Source organism: Polypterus senegalus, chromosome 7 (genome assembly GCF_016835505.1).
Source record: "Polypterus senegalus isolate Bchr_013 chromosome 7, ASM1683550v1, whole genome shotgun sequence".
In the NCBI taxonomy this organism is placed as follows: domain Eukaryota; kingdom Metazoa; phylum Chordata; class Cladistia; order Polypteriformes; family Polypteridae; genus Polypterus; species Polypterus senegalus.
In genome coordinates, this window is record NC_053160.1 from 124,507,578 (window position 1) to 124,521,510 (window position 13,933).

General features: G+C 39.4%; 2 protein-coding genes across 11 annotated transcripts in view; one reads left to right on the top strand and one right to left on the bottom strand.

The window, feature by feature from the left end:
- The window catches only part of gtf2h2 (general transcription factor IIH, polypeptide 2), a 102,447-nt gene extending 93,310 nt beyond the window's left edge, over positions 1-9,137 (bottom strand). For both annotated transcript variants that reach the window (XR_005634376.1, XM_039759250.1), the window contains exon 1: positions 8,980-9,137. The gene's annotated coding sequence lies outside the window, so the exon portion shown is untranslated. The remainder of the gene's footprint in view (positions 1-8,979) is intronic.
- Positions 9,138-9,223: 86 nt separating this feature from the next.
- fam151b (family with sequence similarity 151 member B) overlaps positions 9,224-13,933 on the top strand; it is a 56,186-nt gene continuing 51,476 nt past the window's right edge. For 8 of the 9 annotated variants that reach the window (XR_005634377.1, XR_005634378.1, XR_005634379.1 and 5 more), the window contains exons 1-2: positions 9,224-9,379; positions 10,316-10,441. Coding sequence is in view for 4 of the 9 variants with exons in the window: in XM_039759251.1 (XP_039615185.1) it covers positions 9,358-9,379; positions 10,316-10,441 (148 nt within the window). In the remaining 5 variants the exon portion in view is untranslated. Of the gene's footprint in view, positions 9,387-10,315; positions 10,442-13,933 lie in introns of all 9 variants that reach the window. The other variant, XM_039759255.1, reaches the window with a different exon arrangement.

Sequence of the window (13,933 nt, forward strand, 5' to 3'; positions counted from 1 at the left end):
AGAAAACTGCTTCCAGTTATGACCATTACGCGTAGAATTTCGATATAAAACCTGCCCAACTTTTGTAAGGAAGCTGTAAGGAATGAACCTGCCAAATTTCAGCCTTCCACCCACACGGGAAGTTGGAGAATTAGTGATGAGTCAGTGAGTGAGTGAGTCAATGAGTGAGTGAGGGCTTTGCCTTTTATTAGCATAGATTATTATATATATATATATATAAATATATATATATATATATACACATACATACATACATACATACATACATATACATATACATACATACTGTACATATACATATCTATACTAATAAAAGGCAAAGCCCTCACTCACTCACTCACTCACTTACTAATTCTCCAACTTCCCGTGTAGGTAGAAGGCTGAAATTTGGCAGGCTCATTCCTTACAGCTTACTTACATAAGTTGGGCAGGTTTCATTTCGAAATTCTACGCCTAATGGTCATAACTGGAAGGTATTTTTCTCCATTAACTGTAATGGAGTTGAGCTGGAATGACGTGGGGCGGAGTTTGTGTGACATCATCACGCCTCCCACGTAATCACGTGAACTGACTGTCAGCGCAGTGCGTAAAAACCAGGAAGACCTCCAAAAGCGCTTAAGAAAACATGCATTTTATAATTGAGAAGGCAGCGAAACAATAAGAAGTGAGCAAGTGACATATACTACCATATTCATGAGTGTTGCCAGCTCGGAAAGAAAGCAAGGTGTAAACCTAAACTTTAAATTAAGTTCATAGACAGGCTACCGCTGGCGTTTCACATACCCACAGGTAATGCGGGATACAAGTTTAATGAGAGGACGGGATATAAGCGAGTTTTGATCACTTTGTAACTAAGTTAAAATTGTAGGTGAAGGGGTGTGCTTATGCAAATTCAGAGACTGTGTTTGTGGGGGATTGACAGTTAAGGCGGGTGGGGGAGTCACGTCATCATCGCTCCTCCCACCTCATTTTGCTCTGAGCTGAGCTCCGCGGCTAACGCTGTCTTCTGAAGCAACTTCGTCAGACTGCCACCAAATACTCACAGAAAAATCCACAAGTTAATACACACGCTGTCTCTAGAGTTTCTACACACTGAATCCTCCAGGCACTACTTACAAAAGGTCACATTGACAATCGTGTTACGTTATTTTTAAAATCTTTCCTTTTCTTAGCACAAGCACAGCTGAGAAGCTTGATGCATGTGCTCCATAACGCTTAAAAATAATGCATTTAATCACACTTTGCATTACAAGCAAAGGGAGCTTTTGTCAATGCATGATTTCCTGGTACACGGATTACATTGATCAGCGCATCCGATTCATTTTACCCTCGCACCACCTTAGTTTGAGAAGAAGTATGAAAAAATATGAGGTTAACACAGAAAAACAGATCACCAATTCAAGCTTTATGAATAATCGATTAAGCCATCAATAATTGTTTTGGTAAAGCCATCCTCCTTCCATTTTATAATTTTTCCGCCACTAGCCATGATTAAATGAGCGGTAAAAAGTAAGAGCAAAGCGAGGGTGACTTATTTAGGCAGGCATATATATGACAGCAACACTCATGACAATGTCAATCATGTTACGTTATTATTAAAATGTTTCCTTTTCTTTTCATTACTTCTTTAACACACTACTTCTCGCTGCGGTAGCGGGTATTTTGTATATATATATATATATATATATATATATATATATATATGAATGACCTCAAAAGCGCTGAGACTTTTGATATCATGAGCGTGTCTGCAAACTGGGGTCTCCTGCCCAGCAAAAGTCGAGCAGCCAGCGCAGCGCATAGCTGTGCCGCCTTTGAGGCGCTGACTGCGCTTCTGCCTTAAGTCAAAGTGAGCACTTTTAATTTTTTTCATCCTCCCCCTGCGCTATAGCCCAGACAAGTGCAAACACGGGACCCCTTTTCTACACCACGGCAAAATAATATTAAGGCGATTCACACTTTCTTTTGCACGTATATGATTATCAGGTCCTCACCTCGAATTATGAAGACACGCACACGAGTGCAGGACTGACAGTGCCATCACAGCCGATTAATGGCGGGGCGTCTCACCAGTCTACACAAGACCCACCGCGACTGTCCCCAAAAGGCGATCATAACGTCAGCGAACACATCTCTCTATACTATATAAAAGAAAAGGCAACTTTCCTTTCTTTACACCTTTTTCCTTTTATCCCAAACCAAAGCCTTTCTCTCTTAACACTGCAGAGGACACAAAACTAATTTTCTTTAAATGCCGGTAAGGCACATTACCAGAGGCACAAATTTGAACGTTCACATAGAAAATGTAATTTCAATGTACCTGTACTTCTTAAAACGTTAATGTTTTACTGTTTAATAACTTAGACTATAATTTATTATTTTTCCCTTGCACTCAGTGACCAAACCTATACACACACATATAGACACATACAAGCATACACACAAGTATATGTATGTGTATATGTATGTGTGTGTGTGTGTGTGTGTGTGTGTGTGTGTGTGTATATATATATATGACAGCAGCAATCAAGCTGTGAGAAAACAGTAAAAGGAGGCGTGTCAGACGTTGTGGTACATTTTCTGATGCAGCTAGACGAAAACAACTTTGTGACGCTGCCGCCAAATACACAAAACAACTACTACTTTGACAATCATGTTACATTATTTTTAAAATGTTTCCTTTTCTTTCTCTTTTCTTCTTTAACACACTACTTCTCCGCTGCCAAGCGCGGATAGATAGATAGATAGATATGAGAACAACACTCATATCAATGACAAAACAATTACATTAACAACCATGTTACGTTATTTTTAAAATTTTTCCTTTTCTTTTTCGTACCTTCTTTAACACACTACTTCTTCGCTGCGAAGCGCGGGTATTCTGCTAGTATATATATACAAACACACACATATGTATACAGATACATAGTGAACACTGGCCCGGACACAGACAGACGGACATCTTTGTTTCACCCAACACACCGTTTATTTACACTAATATGTACAAGTTTACCGTACAGTCACACCCCAGTGCCTCCAGCACCGATCCCCCAAAGTCCAGGCCACACAGTCCTTTTGCCTTTCTCTCCTGGCCGCCTCCAGTCCTCACTCCAGCTCTGTCCACTTTCACCCGACATCCGCCAATGACTGGAGGGAGGCGGCCCCTTATATACAGCTCCCGGATGAGCACCAGGTGTTCCCGGCATTCCTCCCTTGGCCACGCCCCAGCGTGGCGGAAGTGCCAGCTGTCCTCTCGGCAGCTCTCTGGGTGTCTCCCAAAGTCTTCCCCCTCCTCTGGTCCTCCTGGGCATCAGGCCGGGTGCCACAGTGCCCCACCGCAAGCGAAGACACGTGGGTCCGAGCAGCACTTCCCGAAAGGGCAGCACGTCCCCAGAGAGGGTCCTACACGGCACCCTGGGACATCCGTCTTCGGCACCCCCTCCGGCGCCAATGTGCCCCTCTGGTCCGCACCGCTCCTGTCTCCACCGTCCCCGCCAGCTGGGGCGCCATCAGCCTCCCGGCGCGGAGCCCACCCACGGAGCGGCCTGTTCCAGGAGGGCAGGTCACAAACGACGTCGGATCCAGGGCTCGTCGGGGCTTCGAATCCGTAAAATAAGCAAAGGGAGGGCCAGAAGCACTGCCTGGATACTTGCCCCAAGCATCCTGTCGTTCTCCCTACCGGCAGCGCTCCGCCCCCCCTATCAACAGCCCACGACTTGCCTGTATGGGTCCTCCGCCGCAGGTTCCCTGCCCGTCCTGGTGTCAGCAGGTCCGCACATATATATATATATATATACATATACACACACACATACATATATATATATATATATATATATATATATATATATATATATATATATATATATATATATGTAATATATACATGCATACATACATACATACATACATAAAGTCTTGTTTATTAAGAATAAGTTCTTCTTAAGTTTGTATATGCTGGATTTATGTCCAAGTGTCTGTTGATGGCGTTCTCATTTGATAACCAGGATTCAGCCAGCTCTCTAGTACTTTTATTATTGGCCTAAAATTTTACTTGTACATCTTCCAAATTAAATGTATGTCCAGTTGATTTAGTATGCTTATAGATCAATGACAGTGTGTCCTTTCTTGTGTGTGTGTGTGTGTGTATATATATATATATATATATATATATATATATATATATATACACACACATATATACACACACACTCTTTGGGGTGCGAGCAACTGTTGCTGGGGGTGGCAGAATCCATCAAGGAAGAAAAATGAAAAACATTATTTGTACAAAATCTTAATTTATTTATGCATGAGGCTTTTGCTCCCACCAGCTAAACAGCTAAAAACACCAGAAACCCAAGAAATCACAAGAGAGAAAACCCCTGAAGGAAAACACTTCATGCCAGAACTTGACTCATGCAAGGTTCGTTTTCTTGGTGGTTTTTGTATTACGGATTTTTCAAAAGTTAATTTTTCAGTTCGTAGCGTGATTAGTTGCAATGTTACTTTTCTCTTTTTTCAAATGTTCCCTTTTTTCCGCTGTGCTTAAAACTAATTTTCAAAAAAGTGTTTACAGCGATCAGGCTGTAAGGCTAAAATAGCATGATCTTGTTACTTTTTTGGTTGCTTGTGGTTGGTTTTTAAATAAACTTCGGATTTGTTCTAATGTTCCTTTTTTTCCCTGTGCTTAAAACTCATTTTATAAAAAGTGTTTACAGCGATCGGAATCTAAGGCTAAAATAGCCTGATCTTGTTACTTTTTTGGTTGCTTGTGGTCGGTTTTTAAATACACTTCGGATTTGTTCTAATGTTCCTTTTTTTTCCCCGCTGTGCTTAAAACTCATTTTAAAAAAAGTGCTGCACGTGCTGCTGACGGGGGGTTTTGGGTATGCTACAGAGAGATTAGAGAGCACGAGCGAGCAAGCGCAGAGAGAGAGAGAGAGAGAGCAAGCCCATGCTGCTGACAGGGAAGGGAAGGGGTAGTGTGTGTGTGTGTGTGCTACAGAGAGAGAGAGAGAGAGAGCGCGAGCGAGCCTGCTCGTGTAGCTGAGCAGGGATCCTGGGTGATTTGGGTCAGTGTTATTCAATGTTTTTACATTAGTTTACTATTACACTGTGCATTCTATGGTGTAATTAACTATATTTGCGCTTAATCTTTACATATATTTACATACAGTTTGTACGGTCTGGAACGGATTAATTGTATTTACATACAATCCTATGGGGGAAAACTGCTTCGGTTCACGACCAAAGTTCTGGAACGAATTATGGTCGTGAACCGAGGTTCCACTGTAAAAGGAAGAAACATTACAATACGCTAATTGGCTTCGCCAACATCTGTTTATTTCTTTAGATTCTCTTTTATGTATTAGGTTTTATTTTGTTTGTACAGTATACAACATTTGTTCATTATAAATATATTTTTCTTATGTTGAAAACATTTAACAAAAAATTGGGGTGGTTTTTTGGGGGCTGGCACGAATTAATCTCATTTCAATTAATTTCAATGGGGAAAATTCATTTGAGATATGAGCATTTTGACTTACAAGCTCGGTCACGGAACGAATTAAACTGGTATCACTGTACCTATGAATAAGACTTTTGTGTGGAAAAGTGGGAGCCTGTTTGATATTCAATGCACACTTGCACTACAGCAGGGCAAGATATGAACAAAAAAACGAATGGCAGATTGGTCACTTTAACCAAATCCTCAGCAATTCAGTGACAAAACTTTTGCTCAGAACACAGTGTGTGCTGCAAGGGTTTCCGCACACTTTATGCACTATGCACGCAGGTCCAAATATGAGCAAATATAAGAACGGCAGATGGCGTCACTTTAACAAAACTCTCAATATGAGCAAATATAAAAACAGCAGAGAGAGTCACTTTAACAGGAAGCACAGTGAGTGCTGCAAAAAGTTTTGCACACAGAACACACCTAATTCTTAAACAACCGTATATATATTGGTTTGCTATGTACTGAACAAGTATAGAAATTTTACTGTCATTATGCATGCACATAACAAAATTTTTATGCTGGTAGGACTCGACTTCAAAGCAGAATAAGAACAGTATCATCTCCAGACAGAGGAGCAGCTTCAGTGACAGACTGCAGTCACTGCCCTGCTCCACTGACAGACTGAGGAGATCGTTCCTCCCCCACACTATGCAACTCTTCAATTCCACCCAGGGGGGGTGTACGTTAACATTATACAAAGTTATTGTCTGTTTTAGCTGCATTTTTATCACACTTCAATTAATTTAATATTGTTTTTTATCAGTATGCTGCTGCTGGAGTAAGTGAATTTCCCCTTGGGATTAATAAAGTATCTATCTATCTATCTAATACTACGCTTAGCAGCACTACACAAACTGCACTGACACTGACAACAGAGACGTCACTTCCTGACGCCCTTTTTCTGATATCTGACAGGCTGGTTCCACTAAACTTTTTTATTTTCTCAGTCCTCCTCTCGCCCGCCCACCTCCACATCCTCTTTGCTTGTGATATGCTGCTCCACTCCCGCTATTAGCATGTACGGCCCCCTCTCACCCGCCCACCTCACCATACTCCTTACTACTCTATTAAGCTGCACCGCCCCCAGTATTACCATGTACAGCTGCCTCTTGAAAGCCGACCTCCCTATACTCTTTGTTTGTGAACTCCGCTCCACCTCGTTCCCCGCTATTAGCTTGTTCATCCAGTGATCGGCAACATCCCGCCCGGCGCCTCTCCCCTCACCACATACGATCCTGCTTCTAAAATATTTGCCCACCAGTCCGCTCGCACCGTGCCATCTCTTCAGATCATTAGATCTGCCTGTGCCTGTAGATCTGCAGCAGAGCACCCGGCTAAAAGATGCTAGGGAGAACACTGTAATATAATAAAAACATTTATAAGCTCTATAAAACATCTTGTTTATTGCTTTTCATAGAGAGAAGTGTCAAAGATCCCTGTGTAGAAAGTGCAATAAACATTTGTAAAAAAAATTGTTGTGCCTTTTCCTACTCCTGGAAAAGGAAGATAGACTTGACCTGGGCTAACTAAATTACTAGCTGAAAACAGAGAAATACCTACTAGATGGGGATCTTGAAAATGACTGAAAGATTGATAAAGCAGGAGAAGGCAATAAGTCAGTTAGAAGCGGACAAAAAAAAAATGTTGCTTGCTGCTAGATTAGCAAGACATGGATGTATTAGAAGCAGTTAATATATTTATTGAGCCCTCTGCAGGAAATCAAGGATGCCTTGTCATATGGCTTTGAAGCTAGGGACCCGTGTTGGTAAATGTGATTCCACTCTGCTGGGCCCTTGAGGAAGGCATTTAACCTGCAAATGCTAAAACCTGGGTATGACATTAACCTGCATCCAATCCTACAAGCAGGTCCTCCAACTTGCAAGGAAAACTAGAGGGCTGGTGGCAGGATTGGCACTTCAGCCACTGTGAAAAAAACCTCACACTGTTCCACTCCATTCCAATTAGTGTGGTGCTGAGGTGTTGCCAACTGCAAGGCTGCGTTCGGGTCCAAATTTGGGATCCTGATGTGGTCCATTGTGTGGTTTGTGCAGCAACGTGCTGTAACAGTGCATGCTGCCACCCCTGTCTCTCTTGTCATATGAACATTATGTTAATGTGTTGTATCTTAAACCAGTACTCCATCCTTTCAATTAAACCATTGTATAGGATTACATAGATGGCATACAACTTGCAAGAGACATTAAAAAAAACGATTTTGACCTGTTCAGATAAAAAATATTCTGATCCTGTCACAAAGGACCTCCTGAACATGGCTTCTCTTCTTAAACCCCAATTTTTTCATCAAGAATGAAATAGAAAATGACATAAAAGCTAGATAATCAAAAGAGATCAAATTATTATTAAATGAGCAACTAACAAAGTGTCTACATTATTCACTTCCACAGAAACTACAGCAGCTTCTGAACCTATACCCATAATAAAAAGGTAGGGAAATGCAGAGTTAGATACAGCATCTCTCTTAAGTGAGGAGACTATTCAAGTGGAGCTGTGTAGCTATCTGCAGACTGTGATGCAAACCCTTCATTTTCCACATGTTGCCAGGCTAGCCTGGAACTCTTACTGCATTTCTGCAACCAGTGCCCCATCACAGAGGGCCTTAAGCTCTGCTAGGAACATTGCTTCTTAAGACAGGTCTGAACTGAAACCAGTGTCTTCCTGGCACATATTCCGCAATGTGTTCAGCACAGCGTATGTTTGATAATAACACATTACTTGTTTTTCTGCTTATGACCTTTTTGGGCATTATGGGAAAAAATGCTCTCTCTGCCATAATCCTATAAAGTCACTGAAATACATTAAGAAATTTGCACTTACCAGAATAGTTTTAGTTTACATTTTCTTAAATTTGCAATGGTAATAGTCAAATAATTTCTGTTCCATGCGATACTAACAATTTTGGGTATAATGGGAAAGAGCTCACCAAAGATAGCATATCAGTTACAATTATATAAAGCTACTTAAATGATTTCTGAATTGATTTTGTATTTATCAGAGTGACGCACTCATTTTTTTTCAACCATACACTGTTAATACCCGAGCACTTGCTCTTCCATACCATATCAGACACTGTTCTGCATTACTACTTGACATTAGCTGTCATATTATATGAGAAACAGGTATTCACTTGTTAATTAAGAGAAAATAGCACAGTACTGTAAATGCTATTCCAACATGCAGCAGTTATAGCCAAGGACTTTCTCTTCTACTTGGTATCAAGTATTTTTTGGGCAATTTGGGAACATTCTTAGACTAGCTCCTTATTATTATTATTATTATTAAGTTAATATAATACCTAACCATTCAAAAACATAAGTGTAGCGCTTTTGGTAAACGCTCACATTTTCATTTCCGCGCCGGCAATTAAAACCCATATTGCATACAATCAGTTTTCCCACAAACGTATTCTACGATAAAAATGCATTTTCCAAAACAATACTCACATTTTCCAATGAACAGACGTGTCCAAATACATTAATTGCAGCCCTTTTGCAATCTTGCGCCTCATACAATCCGTCGCCAAATTAGTTCCGAAGAGAAAAAGAAGAGTAGTACAGCATGTTTGAAATTCGTCAAACAATTTCCAGCCTACGGTGTTATTCTGCCACCAAGTGTTCTGGAGGTGTTGGTTCAATATCTAGATCTGCACCGTTGTAGGGTCGCGTCGTACGTATATGACGACATTGAACGCGTCATTCCCGGAAAACCATTGGACGTTTATAAATCTAAAGCAATTCTTGCAAGGCGTTAGGCTTTATTACTGCTTAAAAGGAATGTAAAGATCAAAAACTGGTTTATTTTTCGTTTAATTTTTGAGGACGATGGAGAGTTTTCAGCAAGCGGGTATGGGGTAACAAAGAATTTTAAAAGTATTGCAGACGTTTTTCCTTCAGGGAGAAAGTTATGTTCTGTGACGGCTGTCTCAGCTTGAGTATTGTCAATGAATTTCACTGTAAAATATCCAGTCCCGGTGAAAGACTTTTGGATCTAGTTCACTCGCTGCTCTGTTTCCTTTGACCATACTGAGAAAAAAGTACGGAAAATAAATCTGTAATTTAGCCAAACGAACTATTTTGTGCATGAGTTCACAAAAAAGATGGTAATTATAGTAACATAATTGAATAACGCGAGGAAATTCAAGATGTGATATGTATACTGAGTAACTCGCATCGTGCCGTTTCTTAAATTTAGTAATTCTGTTTACAGCAGAGAGGACTTTGTTTTTCCTTTATATTTTTGGATCCTGCCAGCTGTTTTATGGGAAGCACGAAGGCACATACTGAATTGGTATATTCAGTGCCTGCCGCTTTTACAGGGTATCGATGTGCACGTTGTACATATGCGCATAGTTATTCATAGACTTGTTCTAGCCAAATATTTATTTATTTCAAATCTATTAAGCTAACACTATTTCCAGTGGTTATAATTATTTTGGCCAATTAGAACAACACATTAAGACTATGGCTTCTCTCTTCTTCCAGAAAACTTAACATTTACTTTTAAGTACCATCTACTATTTAGATGGAAACTAACCCACGTTTACATATACCTCTCCTGTAATATATACCTTTATAACTTTTACATTTCTCAAAAAAAAGTTGGATTTATCTTTGTGTGACTGAAAATGTTAACATGTTATTCATAACTTTATTACTTAAAATAATCATATTTCTAAATGACAAACAGAAAAGGGTGAACTTTACTGAATTCAATAAGATGTCTTGACTATTTTGATTTGTGAAATGTTACAGACTTGACATTGTGTCTATTTGATTTTAGACCATTCTTCTTGCTGTACACTGAACTATTTCATTAGACTGAAGCAGATTCAGGAAGTAGATGGAGCTGAAATCATCTGGTACCATGCAGCTAACAGCAGGGCCAAAACAGTAGAGGCATTAAAAGGTAAGTGCTTGGCAGCAAGTAGAAAAAGAAGGTTTTAATTAAACATTTATTGGAAGTCATTTTATATGAAGGAATAATTACATAACATAAATTTAAAATCTGCACTTTGTTACATTTGTTATTAAAGTAACCCCAAAACTATAAGTAAATGTGACATGAACATATTTTGGCTGCATCACGTTGCTTTACTTTTCCAATGTTTTTCAGTCATAGCCTACATTTATATGATCCTAGCAAGTCATAGGTACTTCCTTAAAACAACTAGTGTAATGTGCCATGCCCAGTGACTCCTTGTAACTAATCCGTAATCTGCTCCCATAAAATCAAATGGGTTTGATTTTGTCTTTAGTGGGGGTGGCCTCTGTGTGCATTAGATCTTCTTCTTCTTCTTTCGGCTGTTCCCATTAGGGGTTGCCACAGCAGATCATCTTCCTTCTTTGGTCAACAGTAGCCCAATTTCTGCTAGCACCCTGTTGGCTAACAGTACTGGTGGCAGTCGTTGTTAACCCGGGACTTGACCGATCTGGTATGGAAATCTGTTTTCTTGTCCGCATGGTGATCTGGCAAAATTTTACACTGGATGCCCTTCCTGATGTAACCCTCCCTGTTTATATAGGCATGGGACCGGCACGAAGAAACACACTGGTTTGTGCATTCCCTGTGGTTGGCAAGCAATAAATGATCATTCAGAAGTACAGTGCATAAAATGCAGCAACAAAGAATAAGAACCACTGCTGTTTTGGACCTCACAAACAGAAGACAAGTTTGTCTATTGGATTCTTTGTTTATTTGACATACCTCAACACAGTGTAAAAAGGAAATGAAAGGGTTGAGATTGTGACTGAATTCACTGTACCAGTTATCTCTTCATACTGTACAGTTCTGGCACCATCAGTCATAACGCTATTGGCTGTCACAAAAATGGAAGGTCAGAAGGTCACCACTCAGTCAGTAAACATGACAAGCCCAAGCATTTTAAGTTGTTGAAACTGACATGGTGATGAGTTCAGCAACTGTGGGTGTCAAATCTAACATACCTCCCGTAATATGACATCTGCTTTACATAAAGTATTTTACAAGTTAGTTTAAGTTGATTAATACTCTTTTAGTTTTTTAATTAATATTCAGATGAAAACTAGAGAACCTAGAGGAATAGTACTGTAGATGCAGAGAGAATTTGCAAACTTCACACAAATAACCAATTATAGGATTTCAACACATGAAACTGGATGCACGAGGCCGAAGTACTAACCATCACACAAGTACGCAGCATGTATTTGACATCTACTGCATATTCCAGTTATATTTCAGTTCTGATATTAATTGTAGTTTAGTTTTTATTTTATAAAATTTATTTTTATTTTTATTTTGTTCTAGTTTTCAGTGGAGTCAACAATCTTTATTTAGTTCTGTGTTTAAAATTTTAGTTCTTATTTTATTTAGTTCGGCTTTTTTACATAATATTAGTACAATTTTTTTTTTTCTGTTGCAGGACCACAAATGGTGGCCTACACATATTTCAGTGCAACTTGTGTTTCAGCCAACAAAATAAACTCACAGTTCATAATGCCGTTAAACACACCCTGACTATCAATGATCAAAAAGTGGCCTAATGAGTGTAGTCAGCAAGATCAAATGTTTCAACCCAAGAAACCAATCTGTGCATGCACGTTACTGTTAAACTTTTAAAAAGCACGCATTTCAAGAGATTTCTTCATGTTGCAGTGACGTCCATTGCACAGATAGCCACACAGTGAAAATATTCACTTGACGAGCGCCTGTATTGCCAGTACACAGATGAGATCTTCGGCCACTGGCGCCAGCAGACTGTATGTTGACGATTTCTGCTGCCAGTCCTGAAACAGTGACGTGCGGTGAGGTTCATGGCTGGTGACTCCTTCAGAGTGAAATTTACAAATATATGAACCCAAAATAGTGGCTTATTCACTATTCATTTGGCAGCATGCATAATATTGGTTATTTTTCCTTTCACATCAGCATTCTTTACACGCACAGGTAACGCGCATATTTGGCTAAGAAAGAACAAAAATATATAGCTGCGAGAGAGAGCACATTTGCTCCTCACTCTCCATGTGTTCTAAATTTGCCATTGCAGTTTCACAATTCATACTCATTTAATACAAATGAAAGTACAGTATAGAGTGGTGTACAAAAAAAAAACTGATTTCAATTTTGACCTTAATTGAAATATTTAGTTGTTTTTAAAAGATTTTGTTTCTGATGCTTTAATCTATTTTAATAGAGACTGTTAACAACAAAAGGTTAACAAGAAAAACAAAAGAATATTTTATTTAAGGTCAAAATTTAGTTTTTAAATATTGGGTTTTTTTTCTGATCCCATTTTTTTATAAAATTGAAAACCATTTATGGTCTTGCCTTTATTTGTAAATGAAGTCCATGCGCCTATCCTCCACAAAAATCTTTGTCACTTTCTTGTAAAAGTCCTCCTCATTTTCCTTTAGTTTTTAAAATCTTAATCTTCCATTTTGGCAGTCAGTCAGAACAAAAAAAATAAACGGCCTGCTGCGGTGCACTTGACTTTCTGATATCGCTAACTTATTGGCACCTCTGCGTAGAAGAACAGCAACAACAAGCACCTGTTGGGTTCACATGGCGGCACGGTGCTGTCTTCACCTTGTGCCTTTTCACAGCAAGACTAAACTTGTTGTAAAACTGATTTAACTGTTTAGCCAGACTGTAATCCACAAAACTGTTTGATGTTTGTTTCTTGTTGTTAGTGACCTGTTTTAACATCTCTCCAAAGTGATGCAGACAATTGTTCCTTCAGCTTATCAGAGTAAGCTTGGTTGTCCTTGCGATGCTGTTCAAATTTAAGGCAGGTTTTTGATCATGCTTTTCCATGTTGAAATGTTGACTGTGCTGTTATATGTATATAACATAAAGAGTGGTGGAGTGGTATTGGGGGGGATAGGGGTCGGGTCAATTTTGAAGTTTCATGCACACAGTTGTAAATAGAGTATACTGTTACAATGCTTGTTTCGGCAGAGCAATGTTTTATTAGATGAGCAGTCTGGTAAAACCATAGCCTTTTGATAATACTGTTATTTGTTGTTGTAATGCATTGCCTGAAATCAGGCTGTTCCTGTCACTGGGACATCAGGCTACCTTAGTAAATTATACTGACAGTGAAGTAGTGAATCATAATCTGCAAATTATGCAGCTGTGTGGTTGGTTTAATGTAAGGAAAGTACTGAGTAAATGTTAATTTGCTGTTGGCATTACAGCTTACGTTTATAAAGAGCGTACTTCGGTCATATCTAGATAAGCTTTAATGGTTAGGAAGAGCATTTAACTAAATGATGTGCTTGTGGTCAAATGGTTTGGGAAGACTTAAAGCAGAATTAACTTGCTGATGCAAAGATTTCGCATGCACCCAGCTGGTCTTGCCAAACCTAGGATTGCCATTCCACATACGAGCAGCCAGTGACAGTGACTTCCTACCTATGTATG